The sequence below is a fragment of the Ranitomeya variabilis genome, chromosome 1 (assembly GCF_051348905.1).
Source record: "Ranitomeya variabilis isolate aRanVar5 chromosome 1, aRanVar5.hap1, whole genome shotgun sequence".
In the NCBI taxonomy this organism is placed as follows: domain Eukaryota; kingdom Metazoa; phylum Chordata; class Amphibia; order Anura; family Dendrobatidae; genus Ranitomeya; species Ranitomeya variabilis.
Genome location: NC_135232.1, coordinates 1081546451 through 1081572809, shown reverse-complemented (window position 1 = coordinate 1081572809; position 26359 = coordinate 1081546451). Strand labels below are relative to the sequence as shown.

The 26359-nt window shown below is 44.9% G+C and overlaps 1 protein-coding gene across 1 annotated transcript in view; it reads right to left on the bottom strand.

The window, feature by feature from the left end:
* Nucleotides 1-321: 321 nt before the first annotated feature.
* SEPSECS (Sep (O-phosphoserine) tRNA:Sec (selenocysteine) tRNA synthase) overlaps nt 322-26359 on the bottom strand; it is a 50663-nt gene continuing 24625 nt past the window's right edge. The window contains exons 8-10 of the mRNA XM_077279948.1: nt 16510-16603; nt 4527-4617; nt 322-1030 (exon numbers count right to left, since the gene is read on the bottom strand). Coding sequence (XP_077136063.1) covers nt 742-1030; nt 4527-4617; nt 16510-16603 — 474 coding nt within the window. The 3' untranslated portion in view covers nt 322-741. The remainder of the gene's footprint in view (nt 1031-4526; nt 4618-16509; nt 16604-26359) is intronic.

The window sequence follows — 26359 nt, the reverse complement described above, 5'->3', positions numbered from 1 at the left end:
AGCATATGGACATCTTATAGAACGTTTCTGCAGCATGTGAACGAGTTTCTGAAATTTCTGCAACCAATCTGCCATGTCTGAATATACCCTAATGTGCGCATATGCCTATCTTCTGCCGATTGTTCACCAGATTTAGTATTTCTGCCGCACCATACATGTGGTTCACTGGCCTCTCCCGACTGCAGCACGAAACTCATTCACCATCTGACACCAGCTAAAAAAACATAACACGTAAAACCCAATATTGTTTCGTGAGCGTTGCTGCCATAAAGCTGCACCTACTTTCTGATTTGTTTGATTTATTATTTTTTCTCTCTTTTTAAAATAGCTTTGTCTTCTTCTGCTTTTTCTTTGTTGTACCTGTGTAGAATGTTAGTACTAAAGAATTAAATTTTTTATTTTTTTTTTACATAAAATGATTTATTTATAAAATAAACCAAAACATGTAATCCCTCATTGGGCAATGAGAATACGTGGGTAAAAGGCACTTCATTATGACTTTCTATATAAAGCCGGCTCTACCAGGATTTATTTCCTACTGAAAATAAAGAATAATTTAGATAGATTAACGCACGCATGACTCATCAGGAGAAAGGGTCTAATTTTCTTCCAAATTGTACAGGTTTTGAAATAAAGCCGGAATTAGCATTCTTAACAGGCAACGACACATAATTCATGGCGAGCGCGGATGCGGCTAACTGCATTGCAGTTTCAGTCTAGATCTTCAGCTTTTATATAGTGTCAGGCCTCAGCTTCCACCCGCAGAGACCCTGTCAAATCCTTGGTTAGTTCTGTAACATCTTTCTCCGTTATAGGGGAAGCACCTGAAGCCACGTCCTCCACATTTGTCTCCCTCTTGCATTGCCGGAGGCATTTGTCCAATCTTTTGATGAACAGGTCAATATCTTGCTTTTTAATGCCGATGGCTGATGCAGCATTCAGGTAGGCGCATGGATAGTCATCGCTGTGAGACATAAAGCCCTGAAACGTATATCCACTGATGGTTTGTGAGGTTCCTAATGGCACCACCCTGGAAAAGATGGAAGGGAAGAAAAGGAAAGAAAAAAAAATGCAGAGATGGGAGTTAAAAAGGGCGGTAAACATATCTGAAACAAAAAAGGTATTTGGTATCAGTGCCCCATATGGAGCGCAGAGTCTAAAAATAAAAAAGTCAAAAGTGTGTGCACGAGACTTTTTTTTTTTAAGAGTTGGGCAAAATGATTCTCAGGACCCTGGTCAGCGGCCATGTCGGCCATTTGTGGCTGCCAGATGAGAGCCCTCTGTACCACCTCCTACCTGTCGGCAGCCCCGGCTTCATTACTGATTAGTAGGCTCTGTGCAATGTCATGCATGCATCACGCCAGACTAATGAGCCTACAAATCAGAAGACAAAGACTGACTGGCACTTCCAAGCTAATGTGAACAGGAGCATACTAGGACCATGGCCCCGGCTGAAAGAAAGAATACAGATCTTCTCCATTGACCATCGCTGAACCCTCAGAGATGTCTGGAAGAATCCAGGTTGGGGCAATCAGGTCACCTGGCCACTATACCTCACTGCTCTCGATCTGCTTCCTACGCTTGCCTTTACTTGCTCTCTGTGGGTGCCCGCCCAAAGCAGAGTGCCACTGATGGGGGTAGTCGGCCCTTGAAGCAGCTCTAAACCAGGCAAGTCAGGCGAAGTGTGAGACTCTGTAATTTGCATCATCTTTGGTATTTTGCTGGGACTGTTCTATGCGTTGATTGTTTTATGGTGCAAGAAATTATTGCCACACTGTTTTACGCTCACCTTGTGTTATTGGAGTAATATTATGCACATGGTAAAAGAAGAGCGGGCGTTCGGTGGGATTATCCCTGGTCCATGTGGTCTCGAACCAGTGGATTAGAGCTCCCACTGACCCCCGTGTCTCCACAAGCACCCTTGCCAGTTTTTCTGCACAATGGAATGTTTTAGTTGTGGAATTCGACTTAGGCCTCATTCACGTCTGTGTTTACGCACGCATGTGAAAAAAACGGTGCTGTGTCAGTGTTTTAGACCAATGTATGGTCCGTGTGTCTGTTTCTACCATCAGTGTATCATCTGTGTGTCTGTTATTACCATCAGAGCATGGGCTGTGTGTCCGTTTTCACCATCAGTGCCCTTAGTGTTTTGCATGGATGGATAAATAAATGACCAAGCTTCTCCTATCATTTGTAATGTTAAACACAGACTGCACACTGATACCATCCGTGTGCTGTACGTGGTGCTCACAGACCCATAGACTTGTATGGGACCTTGTCATCCATGTGGTCAGGGAAAAAAAAAAAAAAGGGCATCTCCATGAGTTTTGAACGGACACAGTTCCTGAAAAAACATGGACATGAGCATAGCGCCATAAATTATAATGGGTATAGGTTTTATCAGTGAAAACAAAAATGGATACCACAAGTATGGGTAAGGGTAAAACGGATGTCCCAATGAGGCCTTAGCGAGTTTTGTAACTAGAAAAGGGCTGGCAATGGAGACTCCGGGGACAGAGTTTAAATGGGGATCTAAAAGTACCCAATTCCACAATATACTTTTACTTGCATTAGAACATTACTTATTTTACAACCTCATTCAGGCCTTAAATAGCCACAGAATAATCAACCCCAAATTGTTCCTTGTTATCAGTTTACAGATTGCAATGATCCGAACCATGAGACCTGATCAGTCGGCTGGTACCGACACTCTACAGAGAGTAACATGGTCACAGAGGGACGCAGCACAGCCTTACTGATGTGCGGAGCTCCTACGAATATCAGATGCATCTGGTGGTCTGATCCTATAGGAGTGGAGGTAAAATAATAAACAGCCCTCCTGTCCTGTATCTGCTTACTGGCTCGGAGGTCGGCTGTGGCTCGGCTGCTTCCCAGCAGTACGGAGACATTACCATCTCAGCGGAATACGATCCACAAGGCTGCCGGGCGCCGGACATGTGGATACAGCAGTTATTCCAACAGATGTTAAAGAAAACTCAATAATTCGGAGTAATACAGCATTTTTGTCTTAAAGAGGACTTTGGTCTGGGGCAGGTGTACTTTGGTAAACACTTGCATTCTGCAGCAGCTTTTCCCAGAATGGTTTCTGGTGCCGTTCCCCTCTTATGCCTCCTAGAGAATACAGGAGTAATTTGACATCTGGGTGTTGCCAGTTGGGGGCGTGTCCCTGCACAAATGACACTGTCCAATAACTGCTGGCAATGCCAGACTGTAGGGACACGCCCCTCTGATAAAAAAAAAAAATGGAAACACCCAGATGCCACTTTTCATTATAAATATTCTCAGGAGGAAGAACAGAGGAACGTCAGAGAGCAGAGATCAAAGAGAATAAGCTCCAGCATTGTTATTTCATGGGAAATACAAGTAATTACTAATAAAGACATGTCAGGAACGTGGAGCATTCACCGAACCTAGTGGTATTGGTGAAGCATGGCAGACCGTAGGAAAGCATTCCCGTAGGAGACAAAAGGTACTATCTACAAGAAATCATCCTTGTGGAAGGCTTGTGAAAATATTCCAGGGAGCACCAATTTATTCCGAGTGTCAGACAGAAAAATCATCGCATCCAATTCTTATGGAGACATTGTAATTCTTACATCCCTTAATGTCAAGAATGGATGACTGGCAGTTGAAGGCCATTGTCTGCCTCCAATAGCTGCCAGTGGATCAACATTCTGACCAAAGGTATTAACCTGATAAATGCCAGTCATTCTCAGACATTGGCAATTACAGCGCACGGCCAGGGGTGGAGGCACCGATGGGCTGGTAGAAGAGCTGGGGTCCTGCTGAAGACCCAAGTGCCTGCCATGACGGTGCCCCAGTGAACGCCAATGTATCTGTGCAATATATAGAGATCCAGTGGTATTGATCACCATAATATAAGTGATTGCATGACCGCAGGTTGTAGTCCTTTTTAAGGGGAATACAAAGTAAAATAAAAAATATATACCTGTATTTGTCTCGAATCGTGCCCCTTTTTACTCCCCATTTGCAATAAGGACCTTAAATAGAGTCTGACAGCAGATACAAGCTGCCCGTACATCAGGAAGCATGTACCAGGCACCGGCTGATTTCAGACAGGGATAGTTTCACTCGAAAACGCTGCCATGTTAAAGAGAAAAACAAAGTTTAATAACAGTCATGGACTGAGACGCACAGGAGACTAGTCGGACTGGCCGGTCCCTTAGCTTCTCAGGGAACAGATGGCGTTGAGACAGTCTTGGCTAATAAAGGCGTGGAAAGTAAGAGATTTTCAGGCCTTGTGTGTAGCATTCAGGCAGCACTGATGTGGCCGCTGGACCAGGATCCCACGAATAGATCCGCTCATCTCTAATAGTGAGAGAATCCTGCTCCCCGAAACCCAACAAAAGCGTAACTACAAAATCTCTGATGGCGCCCCTATCTCATACCATTTACAGCTGTGGGTAGGAGCCTTACCTCAGCATTCAGTCAGCATTCATTTCCTAGTAAGCTTGTTTGCCCCCTAATTTAAAGCTACCACTCACCGAGCGCCAGACACTTGTCTTGTGAAGAGCATAGAGCCAAGCTGTGTGATGGCCGAGCCGCCCTCCTCGCCCAGATTCTTCAGAGACATTGCTACATGGTTATAAGGGAGAAAGAATACGTAAAACGTTACATACAAGGCCACATCTGACACATAGCAAGGCATACCACTATCTACAGGGCCGCTCCCTCCATCTATAGAGACATCCTACTGTCTACAGGGCCGCTCCCTCCATCTATAGAGACATCCTACTGTCTACAGGGCCGATCCCTCCATCTATAGAGACATCCTACTGTCTACAGGGCCGATTCCTCCATCTATAGAGACATCCTACTGTCTACAGGGCCGATCCCTCCATCTATAGCAGTGCTCCCCAACTCCGGTCCTCAAGAACAACCAACAGGTCATGTTTTCAGGATATCCTTAGTATTACACAGGTGATGTAATTCTTGCCTTTCCAGGTAATGCAATTATCACCTGGGCAATACTAAGGGAATCCTGAAAACATGTCCTGTTGGTGGCTCTTGAGGACCGGAGTTGGGGAACACTGATCTATAGAGACATCCTACTATCTACAGGGCCGATCCCTCCATCTATAGAGACATCCTACTGTCTACAGGGCCGCTCCCTCCATCTATAGAGACATCCTACTATCTACAGGGCCGATCCCTCCATCTATAGAGACATCCTACTGTCTACAGGGCCGCTCCCTCCATCTATAGAGACATCCTACAATCTACAGGGCCGATCCCTCCATCTATAGAGACATCCTACTGTCTACAGGGCCGCTCCCTCCATCTATAGAGACATCCTACAATCTACAGGGCCGCTCCCTCCATCTATAGAGACATCCTACAATCTACAGGGCCGATCCCTCCATCTATAGAGACATCCTACTGTCTACAGGGCCGATCCCTCTATCTATAGAGACATCCTACTGTCTACAGGGCCGCTCCCTCCATCTATAGAGACATCCTACAATCTACAGGGCCGATCCCTCCATCTATAGAGACATCCTACTGTCTACAGGGCCGATCCCTCCATCTATAGAGACATCCTACTGTCTACAGGGCCGCTCCCTCCATCTATAGAGACATCCTACAATCTACAGGGCCGATCCCTCCATCTATAGAGACATCCTACTGTCTACAGGGCCGCTCCCTCCATCTATAGAGACATCCTACAATCTACAGGGCCGATCCCTCCATCTATAGAGACATCCTACTGTCTACAGGGCCGCTCCCTCCATCTATAGAGACATCCTACTGTCTACAGGGCCGCTCCCTCCATCTATAGAGACATCCTACAATCTACAGGGCCGATCCCTCCATCTATAGAGACATCCTACTGTCTACAGGGCCGCTCCCTCCATCTATAGAGACATCCTACAATCTACAGGGCCGATCCCTCCATCTATAGAGACATCCTACTGTCTACAGGGCCGCTCCCTCCATCTATAGAGACATCCTACAATCTACAGGGCCGATCCCTCCATCTATAGAGACATCCTACTGTCTACAGGGCCGATCCCTCTATCTATAGAGACATCCTACTGTCTACAGGGCCGCTCCCTCCATCTATAGAGACATCCTACAATCTACAGGGCCGATCCCTCCATCTATAGAGACATCCTACTGTCTACAGGGCCGATCCCTCCATCTATAGAGACATCCTACTGTCTACAGGGCCGCTCCCTCCATCTATAGAGACATCCTACAATCTACAGGGCCGATCCCTCCATCTATAGAGACATCCTACTGTCTACAGGGCCGATCCCTCCATCTATAGAGACATCCTACTGTCTACAGGGCCGCTCCCTCCATCTATAGAGACATCCTACTATCTACAGGGCCGCTCCCTCCATCTATAGAGACATCTTACTATCTAAAGGGCCAATCCCTCCATCTAAAGTGACATCTTACTATCTACAGGGCCTCTCCCTCCATCTATAGAGACATGCTACCATCTACAGGGCCGACCCCTCCATCTATAGAGATATACTACTATCTACAGGGCCGACCCCTCCATCTATAGAAATATACTACTATCTAAAAGGACGATCCCTCCATCTATAGAGACATGCTATTTACAGGGCCGTTCCATTCATCTATAGAGACATCCTAGTGTCTACAAGGACGATCTCTCCATCTATATAGACATATTAATATGTACAAGGACAATCGCTCCATCTATAGAGACATCCTAATATCTACAGGGCTGATCCTTCCATCTATAGAGACATACAGTGTGTATGGAAAGTATTCAGACCCCTTTAAATTTCTCGCTCTGTTTCATTGCAGCCATTTGGTAAATTAAAAAAAAAGTTAATTTTTTTCTCATTAATGTACACTCTGCACCCCATTTTGACTGAAAAAAACAACCCAGAAATGTAGTAATTTTTGAAAATTTATTAAAAAAGAAAAACTGAAATATCACATGGTCATAAGTCTTCAGCCCCTTTGCTCGGTATTGAGTAGAAGCACCTTTTGAGCAAGTACAGACATGAGTCTTCTTGGGAATGATGCAACAAGTTTTTCACACCTGGATTTGGGGATCCTCGGCTATTCTTCCTTGCAGATCCTCTCCAGTTCCATCAGGTTGGATGGTGAACGTTGGTGGACAGCAATTTTCAGGTCTCTCCAGAGATGCTCAATTGGGATTAGGTCAGGGCCCTGGCTGGGCCAGTCAAGAATGGTCACATAGTTGTTCTGAAGCCACTCATTTGTTATTTTAGCTGTGTGTTTAGGGTCATTGTCTTGTTGGAAGGTGAACCTTCGGCCAAGTCTGAGGTCCAGAGCACTCTGGAAGAGGTTTTCATCCAGAATATCTCCGTACTTGGCCGCATTCATGTTTCCTTCAATGACAACCAGTCGTCCTGTCTCTGCAGCTGAAAAACACCCCCATAGAATGATGCTGCCACCACCATATTTCACTGTTGGGATTGTATTGGGCAGGTGATGAGCAGTGCCTGGTTTTCTCCACACATACCGCTTAGAATTATCACCAAAAAGGTCTATCTTCATCTCATCAGACCAGATAATCTTATTTGTCATAGTCTGGGAGTCCTTCATGTGTTTTTTAGCAAACGCTACGCAGGCTTTCATATGTCTTGTCTTGCACTGAGGAGAGGCTTCTGTCGGGCCACTCTGCCATAAAGGCCCGACTGGTGGAGGGCGGCAGTGATAGTTGTCTTTGTGGAATTTTCTCCCATCTCCTTACTGCATCTCTGGAGCTCAGCCACAGTGATCTTGGGGTTCTTCTTTACCTCTCTCACCAAGGCTCTTCTCCCACGATTGCTCAGTTTGGCTGGACGGCCAGGTCTAGGAAGACTTCTGGTGCTCCCAGACTTCTTCAATTTAAGGATTATGGAGGCCACCGTGCTCTTAGGAACCTTGAGTACTGCAGAAATTCTGTTGTAACTTAGCCAGATCTGTGCCTTGCCACAATTCTGTCTCTGAGCTCCTTGGCCAGTTCCTTTGACCTCATGATTCTCATTTGGTCTGACATGCACTGTGAGGTCTTATATAGACAGGTGTATGCCTTTCCAAATCAAGTCCTATCAGTTTAATTAAACACAGCTGGCCTCCAATGAAGAAGTAGAACCATCTCAATGAGGAACACAAGGAAATGGACAGCAAGTGACTTAAATATGAGTGTCTGGGCAAAGGGTGTGAATACTTATGACCATGTGATATTTCAGTTTTTCTTTTTTAATATGCAAAAAATTCTACATTTCTGTTTTTTTCAGTCAAGATGGGGTGCAGAGTGTACATTAATGAGAAAATAAAAGAACTTTTTTGAATTTACCAAATGGCTGCAATGAAACAGAGTGAAAAATTTAAAGGGGTCTGAGTACTTTCCGTACCCACCGTACTACTATCTACAAGGACGATCCCTCCATCTATAGAGACATATGATTATGTACAGGGACAATCCCTCCATCTATAAAGGGGTTTCATGTAAATACAATGTGACCAGAAGTTATGGGACCTTCTAGTTTACTTATCACCTGATCATTTTTCAAGATTTCTGCTTGTTGTTCATTCAAGGACAGTGTTGTTTCGGCATGGAGATTGTGGTGCCGCACTGTGATATCACAACCAATGATTTGTACTCATCGCACTTTAGGACTTGTGACCTATCAGAAGGAGCACAAAGTTTTCCAAATGTCCTTGAACTTCTGTCACTGGTCACCAGCAACTCCCTTGCTGTAGACATCAATATAAGTAGCATGTGATTTGCAGAAATCCTTTTGGTCGCATGATATGTCTGAGAATTGCCATCACACAACATATATTGACGTGCAGCCTTACAAGCTGATGACCAGAGCAGAGATGCTGCCCTTTGGTCACAGAGGATGGCTTAAAGGCCCCGTCTCACATAGCGAGATCGCTAGCGAGATCGCTGCTGAGTCACAAGTTTTGTGACGCAACAGCGACCTCCATAGCGATCTCGCTATGTGTGACACGTACCAGCGATCAGGCCCCTGCTGCGAGATCGCTGGTCGTGTCGGAATGGCCTGGACCTTTTTTTGGTCGTTGAGGCCCCGCTGACATTGCTGAATCGGTGTGTGTGACACCGATCCAGCGATGTCTTCACTGGTAACCAGGGTAAACATCGGGTTACTAAGCGCAGGGCCGCGCTTAGTAACCCGATGTTTACCCTGGTTACCAGCGTAAATGTAAAAAAAAACAAACAATACATACTCGCCTTCTGATGTCCGTCAGGTCCCTTGCCGTCTGCTTCCTGCTCTCACTGACTGCCGGCCGTACAGTGAGAAGTGAGAGCACAGCAGTGACGTCACCGCTGCGCTCTGCTCTCAGTGTACGGCGGCTCAGTCAGTCAGAGCAGGAAGCAGACGGCAAGGGACCTGGACACCGAAAGGCGAGTATGTACTGTTTGTTTTTTTTGGTAACCAGGGTAAACATCGGGTTACTAAGCGCGGCCCTGCGCTTAGTAACCCGATGTTTACCCTGGTTACCCGGGTGCTGCAGGGGGACTTCGGCATCGTTGAAGACAGTTTCAACGATGCCGAACTCGTTCCCCTGATCGTTGGTCGCTGGGGAGAGCGGTCTGTGTGACAGCTCCCCAGCGACCACACAGCGACTTACCAACGATCACGGCCAGGTCATATCGCTGGTCGTGATCGTTGGTAAATCGCTAAGTGAGACGGGGCCTTAAGGCCCCGTCTCACATAGCGAGATCGCTAGCGAGATCGCTGCTGAGTCACAAGTTTTGTGACGCAACAGCGACCTCCATAGCGATCTCGCTATGTGTGACACGTACCAGCGATCAGGCCCCTGCTGCGAGATCGCTGGTCGTGTCGGAATGGCCTGGACCTTTTTTTGGTCGTTGAGGCCCCGCTGACATTGCTGAATCGGTGTGTGTGACACCGATCCAGCGATGTCTTCACTGGTAACCAGGGTAAACATCGGGTTACTAAGCGCAGGGCCGCGCTTAGTAACCCGATGTTTACCCTGGTTACCAGCGTAAATGTAAAAAAAACCAAACAATACATACTCGCCTTCTGATGTCCGTCAGGTCCCTTGCCGTCTGCTTCCTGCTCTCACTGACTCCCGGCCGTACAGTGAGAAGTGAGAGCACAGCAGTGACGTCACCGCTGCGCTCTGCTCTCAGTGTACGGCGGCTCAGTCAGAGCAGGAAGCAGACGGCAAGGGACCTGGACACCGAAAGGCGAGTATGTAGTGTTTGTTTTTTTGGTAACCAGGGTAAACATCGGGTTACTAAGCGCGGCCCTGCGCTTAGTAACCCGATGTTTACCCTGGTTACCCGGGTGCTGCAGGGGGACTTCGGCATCGTTGAAGACAGTTTCAACGATGCCGAAGTCGTTCCCCTGATCGTTGGTCGCTGGGGAGAGCGGTCTGTGTGACAGCTCCCCAGCGACCACACAGCGACTTACCAACGATCACGGCCAGGTCATATCGCTGGTCGTGATCGTTGGTAAATCGCTGCAGTGGAGTCTCCATCCAGCACACACTGCGCACAATGGAGAATTTTCACACCTCATAATAAGTCTATGGGTTGGTCTGGGGCTGATGGGAGTTGGAGACGGTTTAGTTGGGTTTTCTAGGACAAGAAGCACAGCTGGTCAGTCCTAAAGGTCGTCACAGAGGCTCGGCTCCAGTGGTCACATGTCTGTCTAGACGGATCAGGGAGTACAAAGACTGGGAAAGCCAAATGGGATTATTGAAGGGGAGAGGATCGGTAAAGGGAGTGCCGTTAGGATCAGTTCATGAAAAACGGACTCCTATCAGAAACTTTCATGGGCAAAACACGCGCCCATTATAGTAAATGGGCCTGATGTCCTCCTCCTCAACCTACCTCCTCCTGCCTTAGAAATACTGAGGTAAAATACTGACAAAATACTGAATGTGTGAACGAGGCCTTAACATATGATTAAAAAAAACCCTGATGAAACACTGATGTTAGGAACGGACACATGGATGTGTGTGTGTGTGTGTGTGTGTGTATATAATATCACTGACAAGAGGTGACTGTAGGATTTTATTCTGGGCCTGTGCAGAAGAGAACCAGAAGCCACAGGAAGAAGTCAGTGTCCGGATGTTGCACATTTTCGTGCACCGGACATACAGGTCTGCATGGCAGAGATGTAGTATAATGTGTATCCCAACGTCTACAATTTTTGGTCGCCTTATTTTTTTTGTGTGTGTGTGAATATGTCCCAGTATGTGGTAAGGAGACAAACAGAATAAATGGAATCGGAGTGCATGAATTTCAGTCCAAAAAGAAAAATTGAGGTGCAATCAAGACATCTTAAAATAACAATGTGTGCTGTTAACGGCAGATTCCCCGGAGGCCCTGACAGCCACTTCCTTCAGCCGAATACTACATAGCATTAATAGGCTTCATGTCACACAGCACAAAGTATCAGAAGCCATTTATGTCCGGCGTGCACACAGCGGCATAAAGAAATGGATCCATCGATTGTGCTAAACCATTACGTCCGGTCTAAGTGCTTACTGCACATCCCTTTGTGCTGATAATACAGATTCACTGTAGGCAGAGTCAGTGAGTGCAGAACAAAATGATCCAGGACCACATTTCTAGCATTTTATCCAAATATAAAGACTTGTATATCAAGAATTAGATTTAAAGAGCACCAGACACTAAGACAGACGTTCCATGCAGATACTCCTAGCACTAACTGCGCCCTCTGCAGTGTAAGCGCAGCACTTCAAGGTGCCTATTCACGATGTATTGAGTCTCCCGGAGAGGGAACAGTTCTTTGCAATGTCCCTCTGCTCTGGATCACCTTATTCTATGTAAAGGACTGACCTTATTGGCACGTATAAGCTCCAAAAGGGACAACCCCCATCTATGGCAGCTATAAACTCCAAAAAGGGACAACCCTCATCAATGGCACCTATGAGCTCCAAAAGGGACAACCCCTATCAATGGCACCTATAGACTTCAAAAGAGACAACCCCCATCAACGGCACCTATAAGCTCCAGAAAGGGAATAAGTCCCATCAATGGCAAGTATGAGCTCCAAAAGGGACCACCCCTATCAATGACATCTATAAGCTCCAGAAAGGGGCAACCCCTATCAATGGGACCTGTAAGCTCTAGAAAGGGAACAAGTCCAATCAATGGCACTTATAAACTCCAAAAAGGGACAACCCCTATCAATGGCACCTATAAGTTTGAAAAAGGGACAACCCATATCAATGGCACCTATAAGCTCCAAAAAGGGACAACCCCTATCAATAGCACCTATAAGCTCCAAAAAGGGACAACCCCATCACTGGGACCTGTATGCTCCAATAAAGGACAACCCCTATCAATGGCAAACAGCGACCACATGTTACTGTAATTAGAGTGCAAGTGTCATTTGAAGTGAACTCCTGAAGATGTGTCTGCCTCTCTCCTCTTCCTCCAAAGAATCTTAGAAGCACCAACTGCCCTCTCAGCAATGGTAAGGTCTGTAATCACTGATGACGAATTTTACTCAGGAACGGAGAGTGCAACATCAGTCGAGGAGAAGAAAAGAAGCAGCTTCCTCCAATATGACATATCAAAGTTTCTTTTCTTCTCTTGTACTATCAACTTATAAAAAAAACAAAAAAAAAAAAACCCAGTAGATTAAAAACGATGCTTACTCTTTAAAGGGAATCTGTCACCAGGCTTGGCCGATACGAGTTATGGCCACCATCTTTCATGGCTGATATACAGTATTCTATAATGATGTATACCTGCCCCTAACCTGACCTGTAAGAGAAGAAAAATAACTTATTATACTGACCTGCGGGGCGGTCCGATGGGTGTTGCTGGTCTTGCTCCGGCGCGCCTCCCTTCTTCTTGCGATGCCGTCCTCCTGCTTGCTTTGTGTGGATGACGCATCTCCTCAGCACCGCGCTCCTGCACAGGCATACATATCTGTCCTGTTGAGGGCTGAGCAAAGTACTGCAGTGCACAGGCGCTGGGATAGGTCAATTAAAGTCGGCGCATGCGCACTGCAGTACTTTGCTCTGCCCTCAACAGGACAGATAAGTATGCCTGTGCAGGAGTGCTGTGCTGAAGAGACTGTGTGGATGACGAAGAGACGCATCATCCATACGAAGCAAGCAGGAGGACGGAGATCGTAAGAAGATGGGAGGCGCTGGACCAAGACCAGCAATGCCCATCGGACCGGACTGCCCCGCAGGTGAGTATAATAAAAGTTATTTTTCTTCTCTTACAGGTCGGGTTGGGGGCAGATATACAGCATTATAGAATGCCGTATATCAGCCCTGAAAGGTGATGTCCGTAACTCTTATCGGCCAAACCTGGTGACAGGTTGACTTTAAAAGGTAACCGGTCAGCAGGAATGTGCACAGTAAAGTACAGAGTCAGGTCAGTGCCGTTATTCCGATTACAATGATACCCGGGTGATGAAATCTGTCTTGTGGTGGTTGTTTAATATTTATTTGCAGTTTTGAGTTAATGATATGTATACACAGCCCTGTATGGCTTCTGACAGGTCACTGATCCCTCCGTAACCTGCCCCTTATTTTACAAAATGCACATAATATTGTGGGTTACAAAAAATAAATTTACATCCAGAAATTTACATGGCGCCGGCACTTGCGCAGTAGGAGATGGATACTACTGCGCAGACGCTATTTTGCCGGATCTAAATTTCTTTTTTGTAACCCCACAATAGTATATGCATTATGTAAAAAAGGGGGCAGGTCAGTGAGGGATCAGTGACCTGTCAGAAGCCATACAGATGAATATGGAAGCAGAGCACCACATGAAGACCCCCCACACAGGCCGCCCTGGAGCACGAGCACATCATTAACTCACAACAACCACCAGACGGATTTCATCAACCAAGGCATCATTGTAATCAGTATGATGGCGCCAACCTGACACTGTAGGTTACTCTGCACAATCCTGCTGTCAGGTTTGCTGTAAAGCTTGAATTGGCAGTTCGCTGTGAGGAACATTGTCGCCTGATAAGGCTAAACGAGGGGAATCGTAATATCTGCATTTGGCGTTTCCTTGCACCCCCATAGCCTGATGCCATCCTCTCTACCAATGCATTAGCGGATTTACATTGTGGCACAGGCTCTCTAATTATTAACACACATTTGCACAAGCATCCTCAGTGATTTGAGGAGCACATACATAATATTACATATACTGAACTGGAGAGAAAACATGGCCCGCACACCCAAAAATCACACATTCATCTAATGCCGCCAGGCAAAAATGTACAAAACTGAACACAAGGCTCTTTGTTTAACATTCTGATCAGACTGTATGAAGCCACTGCCACGTCACGGTGAACCTCTGAATGACGGCCTTTGTTGCTGTGGTTTTGGGCCTGTGGGGCAGTGTGGTCTGGAGTAATGGAGACTCAGCCTTGCAGCATTGGTGCGGTGAGGCACCACATCGCCTGCCCTACGGGTGCACTGTCGCCACAGCCGTGATTAGCGCACGGCACCGCACCTTTAAGGCTACAAAGAGTTAGAGATTCTCCGTGACTTGGCAGTGGCTTCTTACAGTCTGAGAAGTTTGCGGTTACTCTGTGTGACTACAGACTTATGAGCTCCCCCAGTACACGCACTGTGCGCCGTGGGGAGCTTCTGAGCCGGGAACTGGAGGGTATGCATGTTATACACACTCCCGGGCACAGCCCGTCCAGTGGGCGCATCCTCACGCCATACACTTGTATTACGTGAGTTCAGCCACAACTACTGGATGTCCGCGTCACTACTCGGGGCGCTGCCTCGCCCCATACAAGTGAACGGGCTGTGTATGTATAACTCATACATACCCTCCGGTCTCGGTACAATGCGTGCTCTGGGCAGATTTATAAATCTGGAGTCACATAAAGTGACTGCAGACTTATCGATTTCGACCAGATAACCCCTTGAAAATCAAGAAGCTAATGATAAGTTTTGTTCATTTTTGCTTAGCGGCTATAGATAAATGTGTGTTATTTTTTGGATGTGTGGTCCATGTCTTTTTTTCTACAATTACCGTATATGTATACATACATATTGATACATTCACAATCACAAATAGGAGGTACAAAGTCTACACACATCTGATAAAGAGTACCGGTAATTTCAAAACTTTTTCCAGTGCTCTGCAGCTCTCAGCAGAGGCCACTACACACTGAATGGAGCAGTCATCAACATTAGATGTTCGGATAATGCCCTTAACAGGTGGGTTTACTACTTAACTGCCATATATTGTAATAAAGTACAAAAGGCACCGGGCACTGACATTTCCTGGCTCTTGTAAAACAGACTGCGACTTTTTGAGTCCGGCATACTGCGAGGCGCCAGAGAAAGGAACCAAAATGTCATTTTTGCTAATGCTTACATTGCATGCTAACCCTTTAATGACAGAGCCAAATTTTTAACATCTGACCAGTGTCACGTTATGTGGTAATAACTCTGGAATGCTTCAAATTCCAGTGATTTTGAGATTGTTTTTTTTTTCGTGGCACTTTATACTTTATGATAATGGTAAATTTAGGTTGATATATTTTATAAATAAACTCAAAACCTATCAGAAATTTGACAAAAGTGTAAAAAAAATCTGCAATTTTCAAATTTTTTATGTTATCCCTTTGAACAAGAGAGTCGTATCATAGAAATATCTTAATAAATAACATTTCCCACATGTCTGCTTTACATCAGCACCATTTGTAAAATGTTATTTTATTTTGTTAGCATTTTAGGAGGTTTAAAAAAATGGAGCAACTATTTTTCATTTTTTGATGGAAATTTACAAAACGTAATTTTTTTAGGGACCTATCCATGTTTGAAGTGACTTTGGGGGTCCTACATATTGGAAACACCCCAAAAGTTATACCATTTTAAAAACAGCTCCCCCTGACATACTGAAAACTGCTGTCAGGTAGATTATTAACCCTTCGGGTAATTTTCAGGAATTAATGCAAAGTAGCATAGCAGAAATGGAAATGTGTATCCTTACCACCTAAATGTCACTAACTTCTGAATATGCCGCTATAGCCCGGAGACTCTATGGCGGTTAATTGGCTATGAATTGTGATAGCAAATATCAGGACCACACAATCATGATCTCAGGGTGCCAATGGGCATAAAGAGAAAGCTCCCATACTCTTAACTATTTATATGATATAGTCATTATTGACAGCAGCATATGAGGGGTTAAACAGGTATGGACGGTGCAAACACTGATCATGGCTGATGCAGCAAGTTGTCAGCTATAGTGTACAGCCGACAGCTGCTGGATCGTCACTTGTATGTGGATGCAATTCTCTTTTATCTCTGGTCAGTAAAAAGACGTATCGGCGGTCATTAAGGGGTTAAGGGGAAGACCCTTCAGCATCTGGCATCAAACTATTCTTGTCCTATGAAAACTTACCATATATACTCGAGTATATTCGGTATTAGAATTTTTGTAACCTCCAGGTTGTGTAATAATTATACTGGGCATGCTATGTAACTGCATACACTTACCCAGGGAAATGGGATTATGTGGAGTATCTAGCAACCTCTCGTTATGTTTTGCTGCCAATGCCTTCAGTTCCTTGGCAAGATATGTATATAATTCCTAGAAAAGGGGGAGAAAAAAAAAAGTGATTGTGGATAATGAAACATCTATGAACCAAAAAAAAAAAAAAAAAAAAAAAGAAAAAGAAGGAGGCCGCAATATAATACACACCTCGCCAACACCTACAAAATACACAGTGGGTAAAAAAATAAAAATAAACAGTATATATATATATATCTATATATCTATCTATCCAAAAGTAGGTGGACAGTATGTGTAATAGGGTTATGAAGGGGGAGATTTATCACACATGGCGTAAAGTGAAACTGACTCAGCTGCCCTTGGCAACCAATCAGATTCCACCTTTTATTTTCCAAAGAGTCTGTGAAGAATGAAAAGTGAGGTCTGATTGGTTGCTAAGGGCAACTGAGTCAGTTTCACTTTACACCATGTTTGATAAATCTCCCCCTTCATAACCCTATTACACATACTGTCCACCTACTTTTGGACCACCCTGTGTGTATATATATATATGTGTGTGTGTGTGTGTGTGTGTGTGTGTGTGTGTGTGTGTGTGTGTGTGTATATATATATATATTTTAATCTGTATTACACAAAACACAGGTAAACCAGGTAAACAGACTGCAATATGGAAAAAAATTAGAAAATGCCCACACAAAAAGTATACTCTACATACAAATATAATAAAGCTCCCACAAATACCTGGAATATTCAGTGTTAGAGACCAAGAAAGCCAGTAGTGGCATTATCAAAAAATACATCTATGAAATGCAAACATAATAAATCTGAGACAAAGTAAAACTGTAATCCAGAATGATAAATGACCAATACCAGTGGTTGGAGGTGCCCCATGAGAACAGCCACTCACCTGGGCATCCTCCGTCTCAGCGCTGGACAGCCACATAGAGAATGAATGGAGCCGTGGTCTGTTTGATCCTTTTTGTGGACTCCTTGCCATTATACATACACCCCCCTTTTTATTCCATTTGAACAATACAAAATGAAATTGTGGTGATAGTCATATGACAACATGACACAAAGCATGCCGGTCATCTCAGAGTACGTCGTCGAGTGACTAGATGAAGAGTAGCAAAATTTCTAGCCATAAATGACTTGAAACCTACATTTTTCCCCCCTGTGCAGGCTCTCGCTGCCATTTTCAGTTGTCTCTGAGCTGGAGTATAGAGACTAGCTGCTATGATGTCTGACATACAAAGTACAACATACAGACATGAGGAATTCCGGGCACACACTCAGAAACAGCTGCAAGGAGGGCACAACTGAGCAGTCCAGCTGTGCATCCAGAACCAGAAAGCAGCAGCCTCGATTGTTCCCTCTGCTCCTTAAGAGACTTCACTAGGCATCTGCAGTCAGATACCTCACTGTGCCAGCACTCCATCTGGTTTTGAGCAAATTTAATGTAAAGCAGCTTCCCCCCAAAAAAGTGAATGATAAGTTCCGGAAGCAGGGAGAGAGGAGAAGCGGCTCATAAGTGGAGGAAGGAAATTTTTTCTAATAACATATTACAAGGGTTCTTGTATCTTGTATTCTTGATTACTGCAAAACTGGTTGAAATGACAGCAACTTAAGCTCACATTTCCAAGCTACAACAATCACATATGGCTCATTATTAGCAAACTTGTGCCAACACTGGCCACTGCACATGCTGCGATTGTCCTCATATCTCAGATGAGACTCGCCAATGCAAGTTTTTGGGTGTGATAGAAAAAAAAAAACCATGCAAATGCCGTCCGATTTTATTTATTTTACACACACACCATGTCCTTGAAAACCTGACATTTCATTTGCTGCACAGTAACATCACAGTACGACCCAAGAAAATAGGATAGAATGGATATATACACATAGATATAAGGATGTCAGTGACCTGTATAACTAGTACAGTGCTCATGCAGTTTACTGTAGATGTATTTTTATTACTGATTAAATTATTTTCAGGAAAAAAAAATGGCTTGGGATATCCCAAAATTTTATTAACCAGCAGAGGGAAAGAGGAAGGCAGGAGGCAGATGTTTTTAGCCTGGGAAAGGGGTAATACCCATGGAGCTTCCCAGTCTATTAATATCAGCTCACAGCTGTAATTAACCTTTACTGGTTATTAAAATGCCCCCCCCAAAGATGACATAAGGTCCCCCTATAATTATAAGCAGCAAAGGCTAGGCAGACAGCTGCAGATTGATAATAGCGTAGGAAGGGGCCATGAATATTGGCCACGTCACAGACTAAAAATATCAGCTGTCAGCTGCCCCAGAAATAGTGCATCCATAAGTTGCGCCAAATCTGGCAATTAGCTTCGCTATTCCCACTTGTCCTGGTGCGGTTGCCAGTGGGGTGATAGTTGGAGGGGTTGATGTCACCTCTGTATTGTCAGGTGACATCAAGCCCAGGGGTTATTAAATGAGATGCATCTATACGATATCCCCATTACTAACCCCATAGTCAAATTGTGAAAAAAAATAACACCCAAAATTAAAGTCCTCAATTTTAACAAATGACAGACTCCTTTATTGACTCTAAATTAACCAAAAACACTTATACTCACCTTATGCCCAATCCACTGAAGCAAATATCCCCTGTAAAAGAAGTAAAATAATAAACAACCATATTCCTCACCTGTCCGCTGAGAAGATAATAATCCAATAGTCCCGTAACGCATCTAGCTCTGCTACATTTAGATGGCAGGCTGCATTGCTGCATGATACGACTATACAGCCTGTCATCCAGCAGAGACACTGAGCTGAGCGTGCTAGCGAAGCAGCTTGTGGGTGTAAAGGCTCATGTTAAAAATCGAATTGCAATCAGATCACCATCACATGTAAATCGGATGTCATTCGGATGCTAGGTGATAAAAATTGATTTGTACTCACAAGAAAATCTCATGACATTTGTCCCACTTTTCTAGACCAATATCGGACTTTTTTTTTTTTTTAAGGTGATGGGTATGAGCCCTTACAGTCCAAATGGGACTCCCCGGCACTCATGCATCGGCCAACTGGTGCCTGTTTGTAACTGCAAGAACTCAGCTTTATTTTATCAACTTTGTGCGCCCACTGGCCACTGCATGCTTTGTGGGCACTTGGCTGGTGCATATAAATATATATTTGTTTGGCAAGATTAGTGCGCGTCAGAGCATCATGGTACATATAGGACAGCCACCGCACTGCTAAAAACAAGACTGGGAGACCTATCCATAGTGGAAAAAAAAATAAAATCATTCATAGCTTAGTGCGAATCTCCAAGTCGGAGTTGTATATACAAGGCCCGCATGGATATAACTAAGAATAGGAAAAACAAATACTATAGTACCTATTATATAGCAAAAAAAGAAAAAAAATGGAAGATGCAGCTGCCTTAATAGAAGAGACCTATATGTTCAGTATATATTACTCAAAGATAATAGTATTGAAAGGACACTAATCACTCTGTTAAGTGAAATAGTTAATTATATATTGCACTTCTATGTGTTTATCCCAGATTTATGGATGGCTGGAGTATTACTTCTCAGGGTGCGATCATCTTGTGGTCTATAGCGACACCAAGAGGAACCTGCGATACTGCAGGCTGTGGTTAGGACACTACACGTTTCGTGGGTACACAATGTTTGCCCGTGTTTATAGTAGCTCTATACACCGCACACGTAGGCTCTTTTTCTGGGGCACAAGTGGAGGGCTGAGTATAACCCATAGGATTACCATGATGTAGGAAAAAGCCTCATGGCGAGATGTCAGTGGTCAAAAATACCCTCTTGTTCTCAACACTCAAAGCGTAGAGTCGGGCAAAAATCTGACTCTGCATTGCAAATTTAGAAAGAAGTTGCCTGGTTTCCATTTTTTTTTTTTTTTTTATATAAATTGTGATTTAATAGGTGCCCCCCGACGTCCTCCCAGACCATCACCTCTTAGACAGGAGATGTGGGAACTAGTGATGAGAGAACGTGCTCGGATAAGGTCAAGATGAAGCACTTGTGGAATGGTTCCCTGGTGGCATCTGAGATGATCCACCCCAACGCATTGTCCCTGACATAAGCAGTGGGTAACCAAGCTCATGGGCTAGTCCCATCTCATAAAGTGATGGCACACTGCGAGGAAAAGGAGCCACGTTCTGATAATTGGGGAATGGAGGGCAGCCTCTGGGACTTCCGCTGAGCAGAAGAATGAAGGGGCCACAGATTCAGCACTGAGGACTCTTCACTAGGGTGGTCAGCACACAGCTGTTTTGGGAAGAACAGTGAAAGGGCAAAATCATGAATCAGCCCATCACCCTCCTTTGCTTTCAGAATCGGTGAGGATCCCACAGGTCGGAAACGTAGCATAAAAAAAAAAAAAAAAAAAAAAAAAAAAAAAAGGATGACCTGCCAAAAATATATGCAAAAACCATTTATTCAATAAGTGATTTTTGGAAGATTGATTCCTCTTACATGGGCCCTTCCTAAAATAGTAAGTTATCCCATATCCACAGGAAAGACAATATGCTGCGGATCGCTGGGGGTCCGACCACTGGGGCTCTGCAGATCCCAATCTTGAATGAGACTGATGGAGAAAACAGACTACAGCACTCAGCTATTTCCAGCAGTCCCACAATGACTGGACGGCAATTTTACGATCCTCCAGTCCATTGGAGACAGGTTCTACAGAGCCCTATTCTCGGGAATCGCTGGAAGTGGTCGGATCCTCAGACATAAGCAACTTGGGATAACTTGCTATTTGAGGAATAACCCTTTAACCCCTTTACTCACAAGGGTGGTTTGCACGTTAATGACTGGGCCAAGTTTTACAATTCTGACCACTGTCCCTTTATGAGGTAATAACTCTGGAACGCTTCAACGGATCCCACTGATTCTGACATTGTTTTCTCGTAACATATTGTAGTTCATGATAGTGGGAAAATTTCTTTCCTAAGACTTGCGTTTGAGAAAAAAACAGAAATTTGCGAAAATTTAGCAATTTTCCAAGTTTGAATTTTCATGCCCTTAAGGCTTCTTTAACACTTGCTGTGATTTTTGCGGTCCGTTGTTGTGGGCCGTATTTTTCACGATCTGCAGCAAAAATGGTCTGCAAAAATCTTGCGGACTGTAATCCCAATGCGATGCTTCTCTATGCCACCGGAATGCTGCGATCTTGTTTGACCGCTGTGTTACAGGGGTTAACGTGGCGGGAGCGGTCCATGACAGCTCCTGGCACTTAGTGCCGGGTGTCAGCTGCGAGAACCAGCTGACAACCGTCCCCGATCGGCCGTGCACCCGGGTGGTGTGCGGCCTATCGGCTTCGACGTACTATCCCGTCCATGGTTATACAGGCCGAGGCCCACATGGAGGGGATAGTACGTCGGATGTCAGAAAGGGGTTAAAAAAAGGGAATCCGTCAGCAGGTTTTAGGCTGCGTTTTCAATAAAAGGTGTTTTATCTGCAGATTATCACTCCAGGACAATGTATTTCGTGTCTTTTGGTTCCACCCCCTTCCCCCCACCACTGATTAGCATCTTTCTGACAACATATACACAGAAATCTGTCAATCAGATGTGGGCGGCATTATACAGGGCTCAGTATTCAGAGCTCTGCAGCAGAGAAGACGGTGATTCTATAACAACTGCCGCACCCAGTAAACTAAGTGACAAACTATGGAAATCTGCGTCTCTGTTCCTATATCATGCTGCTGTCTGATTACATAGAAAAAAATAGAATTAGACTTACCGTTAATTCGGTTTCTAATAACCTACCATGGCAGCACACAGGAGGATGTCATCTCATCCAAATAGGGACAGGAGAAACGAAAGAGGTCAAATAGCTCTTCCCACCTCCATTCCCCAGTGTTGTTATAAGGACCACAATAGAATGAATGCTTAACAATATTTATTACTACTAGATTCAATAACAGTACGGGGAGAGGGAGTTACACGTGCTGTCGTGGTAGGTTATTAGAAACCGAATTACCGGTAAGTCTAATTCTATTTTCCAATAACCCCCCCACGACAGCACACAGGAGGAATAGCAAAAACTAATGCTCTAGGAGGGACAACCGCCTGGACAATCTTTCTCCCAAATGATAGATCTTTGACGGATGTTAAATCAAGTCTGTAATGTCTGACAAAGGTGTGGACAGATGACCAGGTAGCGGCTCTGCTCGATGGAGGTGCTGGCTTTTTTCGCCCATGAAACCGCTACTGCTCTGGTGGAGTGAGCTGCGAACCTCTCTGGAGGTGCGAGATTCTGGATCTGATAGGCTTCTATAATTGCTCTCTTTTTCCAATTTGCTACCGTAGCCTTGGATATCTTCTTTCCCCTATTCTGGTTATAGGGTTGAACAAATAGATTCTTATCCTTTCTATACTCCTTGGTTATGGAGAGATAATGTAAGACCATTCTCCTTACACCAAGAGAGTGGAATTCTTCCTTCTTGTTTTTTTGGGTTCTGGAAAAAAAAATATAGTTCTTACCGATAACGGTATTTCTCTGAGCCCACGACGGCACCACGGAGAGAGGGGATCCGCCCACCAAAGACAGGAAACCTACAGATAAAAAGGCGGTACCTCTCTCCTGCATCAGTTTGTTTACTAGAGAACGATGGGAGACTATGAACAGAGATTTGTTTTAAACATTACTTAACGACTTAACTTGAGATACCGCGTGACTATTTACACTGTCAGCATAAGGCACTATAATAACGTGCACACCCAAGAAGTGAAGGGAGGGAATGTACGGGTGCCATCGTGGGCTCAGAGAAATACCGTTATCGGTAAGAACTATATTTTTCTCTGCCGCCCACGATGGCACCACGGAGAGAATTGCAGAGATTTGTACATTAGGGAGGGACCACCGCTTCCAGAACCCTTTTACCGAAGGTAAGGTCTGAAGAGGAGATAAGGTCCAATCTATAGTGCGTATAGAAGGTAGACGGTGAAGACCAGGTAGCAGCTTTACATATCTGCTCAATTGTAGCTCCGGCCTTCTCCGCCCAAGAGGTTGCCACCGCTCTCGTTGAGTGCGCCTTGATATTTCCCGGGACGGGTACGCCACTCGATGAGTATGACAGGCTGATGGCTTCTGTAATCCATCTCGCCAGGGTGCTCTTAGATGTTTTCTTCCCCTTCCGGGGACCCTGGAAACATACAAAGAGAGAGGAATCCTCCCTACTCTCCCTAGTGGCTTATATATATATAACTCTGACATGGTGAGACCGGAGGGGCCCCAGGAACTCTAATAGTGCAAATTTTACCGCCAGAAGTTCCTTCATATTGGAGGACACTTTTCTCAAATATGGAGGCCAAGCCCCCTGGGCTAGCAGGTCGTTCAGGTGTGCCCCCCACCCGCTGGGACTCGCATCTGTTGTTACTATCTGAAATACTGGAGTTACCCACGGGACTCCTTGAGCAAGATTGTCTTGCGAGGTCCACCAATCTAGTGACTGAATCGTGTTTGGAGATAAATTTAGCCGACCTTCTAAATTTCCTTTTAGAGAGACTTCTTCTGACAAGATCTGCCATTGAAGCTCCCTTGAGTGTAATTGAGCCCATTGGACTGCCGGGAAGCAGGCCGTCATGGATCCCAGGAGGGATATTGCTTGGCGCAGGGTTATGGCGGGGTTGTCTCGCCTTCTGGATACCAGACTTATGATGTTTTGAATTTTTTCCTCTGGAAGACGGCATACTTGATGTATAGAGTCCAGAGTGAGACCCAGGTACTCCTGAATCTGGCATGGTAACAACGTTGATTTTTTTAAGTTCACTAACCAGCCCAGTTTTTCCAGTGAATGTCTGATTGTTTTCAGCTGTTCCTCGCAATGTTGTGGAGAGGAACCTATTATCAAAAAATCGTCGAGGTACGGCACTATCAAGGTATCTTGCTCCCTCAGGTGAGCCATTACCTCTGCAACTAATTTCGTGAAGACCCGTGGGGCTATAGCCAGCCCGAAGGGTAGGGCCAAGAATTGAAAATGGTATATCACCCCCCTTATGTGGACTGCTATTCTGAGGAATTTCTGATGATCTTAGTGGACAGGGACGTGATAGTAGGCATCCCTTAGATCCAAGACTACCATAAAACACAGTGGAAACAACATTTTTATCGAGGTTTTTATTGTTTCCATTTTGAATGGCTGGATTTCTAGAAATTTGTTTAGGCCCTTCAGATTTATAATAGTCCTGAAGGAACCGTCCGGCTTCTTCCTCAGGAACAGAGGGGAGTAATACCCTTGACCTCTTTCTTGTGGGGGAACTTCCATGAGAACCCCTTTGTTTACCAGTCCCATGACCTCTTTTTCTAGTGCTAGTTGCTCTTCCTCCGAAGATTTTAGCGACTTTGTCATGAACGAGGGATGAGGGGGCTTTTGGAATTTTAATTTCAGTCCGGATCTTATTATGTTCAAAACCCAAGGACTGCTGGTAATTTTCTCCCAGGCTGAAAGGAAGAGGGCCAATCTCCCTCCCCACCTGGGGCAAGCATTCATTGTGCGGGTTTTTTGTTGTCGTTAGGGTTTTTGTTGAATATGAAACCCTTATTTTTGTTTCGCTTGTCCTCCCACCTATCCTGGTTTTTTCCCGGCTTCCTTCGGAAGAACCTCTTGCTCCGAAAGGGCCTTCTATATGAAGGGAAACCCAGGGAGGGAAATTACTTCTTTTTATCCCCCGCTTTCTCCAGTATATCATCTAGAGTGGGCCCGAAAAGGAACTCTCCTTCACAGGGGATGGTACACAATTTAGACTTCGTCTGGAGGTCTCCCGGCCAGCATTTCAGCCAGAGGGCCCGCCTTGCGGCATTAGAAAACACTGCTGACCTGGCAGATAGTTTAATTGAATCCGCAGAGGCGTCAGCCAAGAAGGCGGCAGCTCCACGCATAACAGATAACATTTTTAAGATTGAATCTCGGGATGATCTGTCTTTGAGCTGGCTTTCTAATTGGTCTAACCATACCATCAGGGAGCGAGATGTACATGCGGCAGCGACTGCCGCTTTGAGGCCTCCACCAGCCGCTTCCCATGAACCTCTGAGGAAGCCATCTGCCTTCTTGTCCATTGGGTCTTTCAAGACCCCCATGTCCTCAAACGGAAGGGCATATTTTTTGGATGCCTTAGCAATTGCCACATCCAGTTTGGGCGCCTTATCCCAGAAGGAACAGGATTGATCATCAAACGGATACTTCCTTTTCGGAGTGAGTAGTGACTTCCTTATAGGCTTTTTCCATTCTTTCTTAATCAAAGCCTGGATTTTTTAATTAAGGGGAAAGGCCCTTCTCTTTTTTTGGTCAAGCCCCCCGAACATTATATCTTGAACGGATCTTTTTGGGTGAGGGTCTGCCAGCCCCATAGTGTTCCTAACGGCCTTAACCAGGCTGTCAGTTTCTTCTATGGGAAAGCAACTACTGCCCCCCGAGGAAGAAGATGATGATGACGAGGATGATGAGGAGGAAGAATTGGATGTGTCTGAATCCATATCTTCCCCTGAATCACCAGATTCAGGAGACGGAGATCTATGCTTAGTCTTCCTTCGCTTTTTTCCTCCTTTGAGGGATTTAAAGGTCTCTTCTACCTGGACTTTAATCAGATTTTTGAGGTCTGCTGTGAACCCGGGGAGGCCTTCTGACACTGTCTGCTGAATACAGATACTGCACAGTCTTTTTTCCCATGAAGATGGAAGATCTTCTTTACATAAGGCACATATGTTATGTTTGGTTTTACTTGTGCTTTTCTTCCCCATAGTAAAAAGACACAAAGATAGGCCCTCATTATCGCTAACTTTCACGAAGATCACTTACCACCTTATGGACCCATAAATACCGGTTG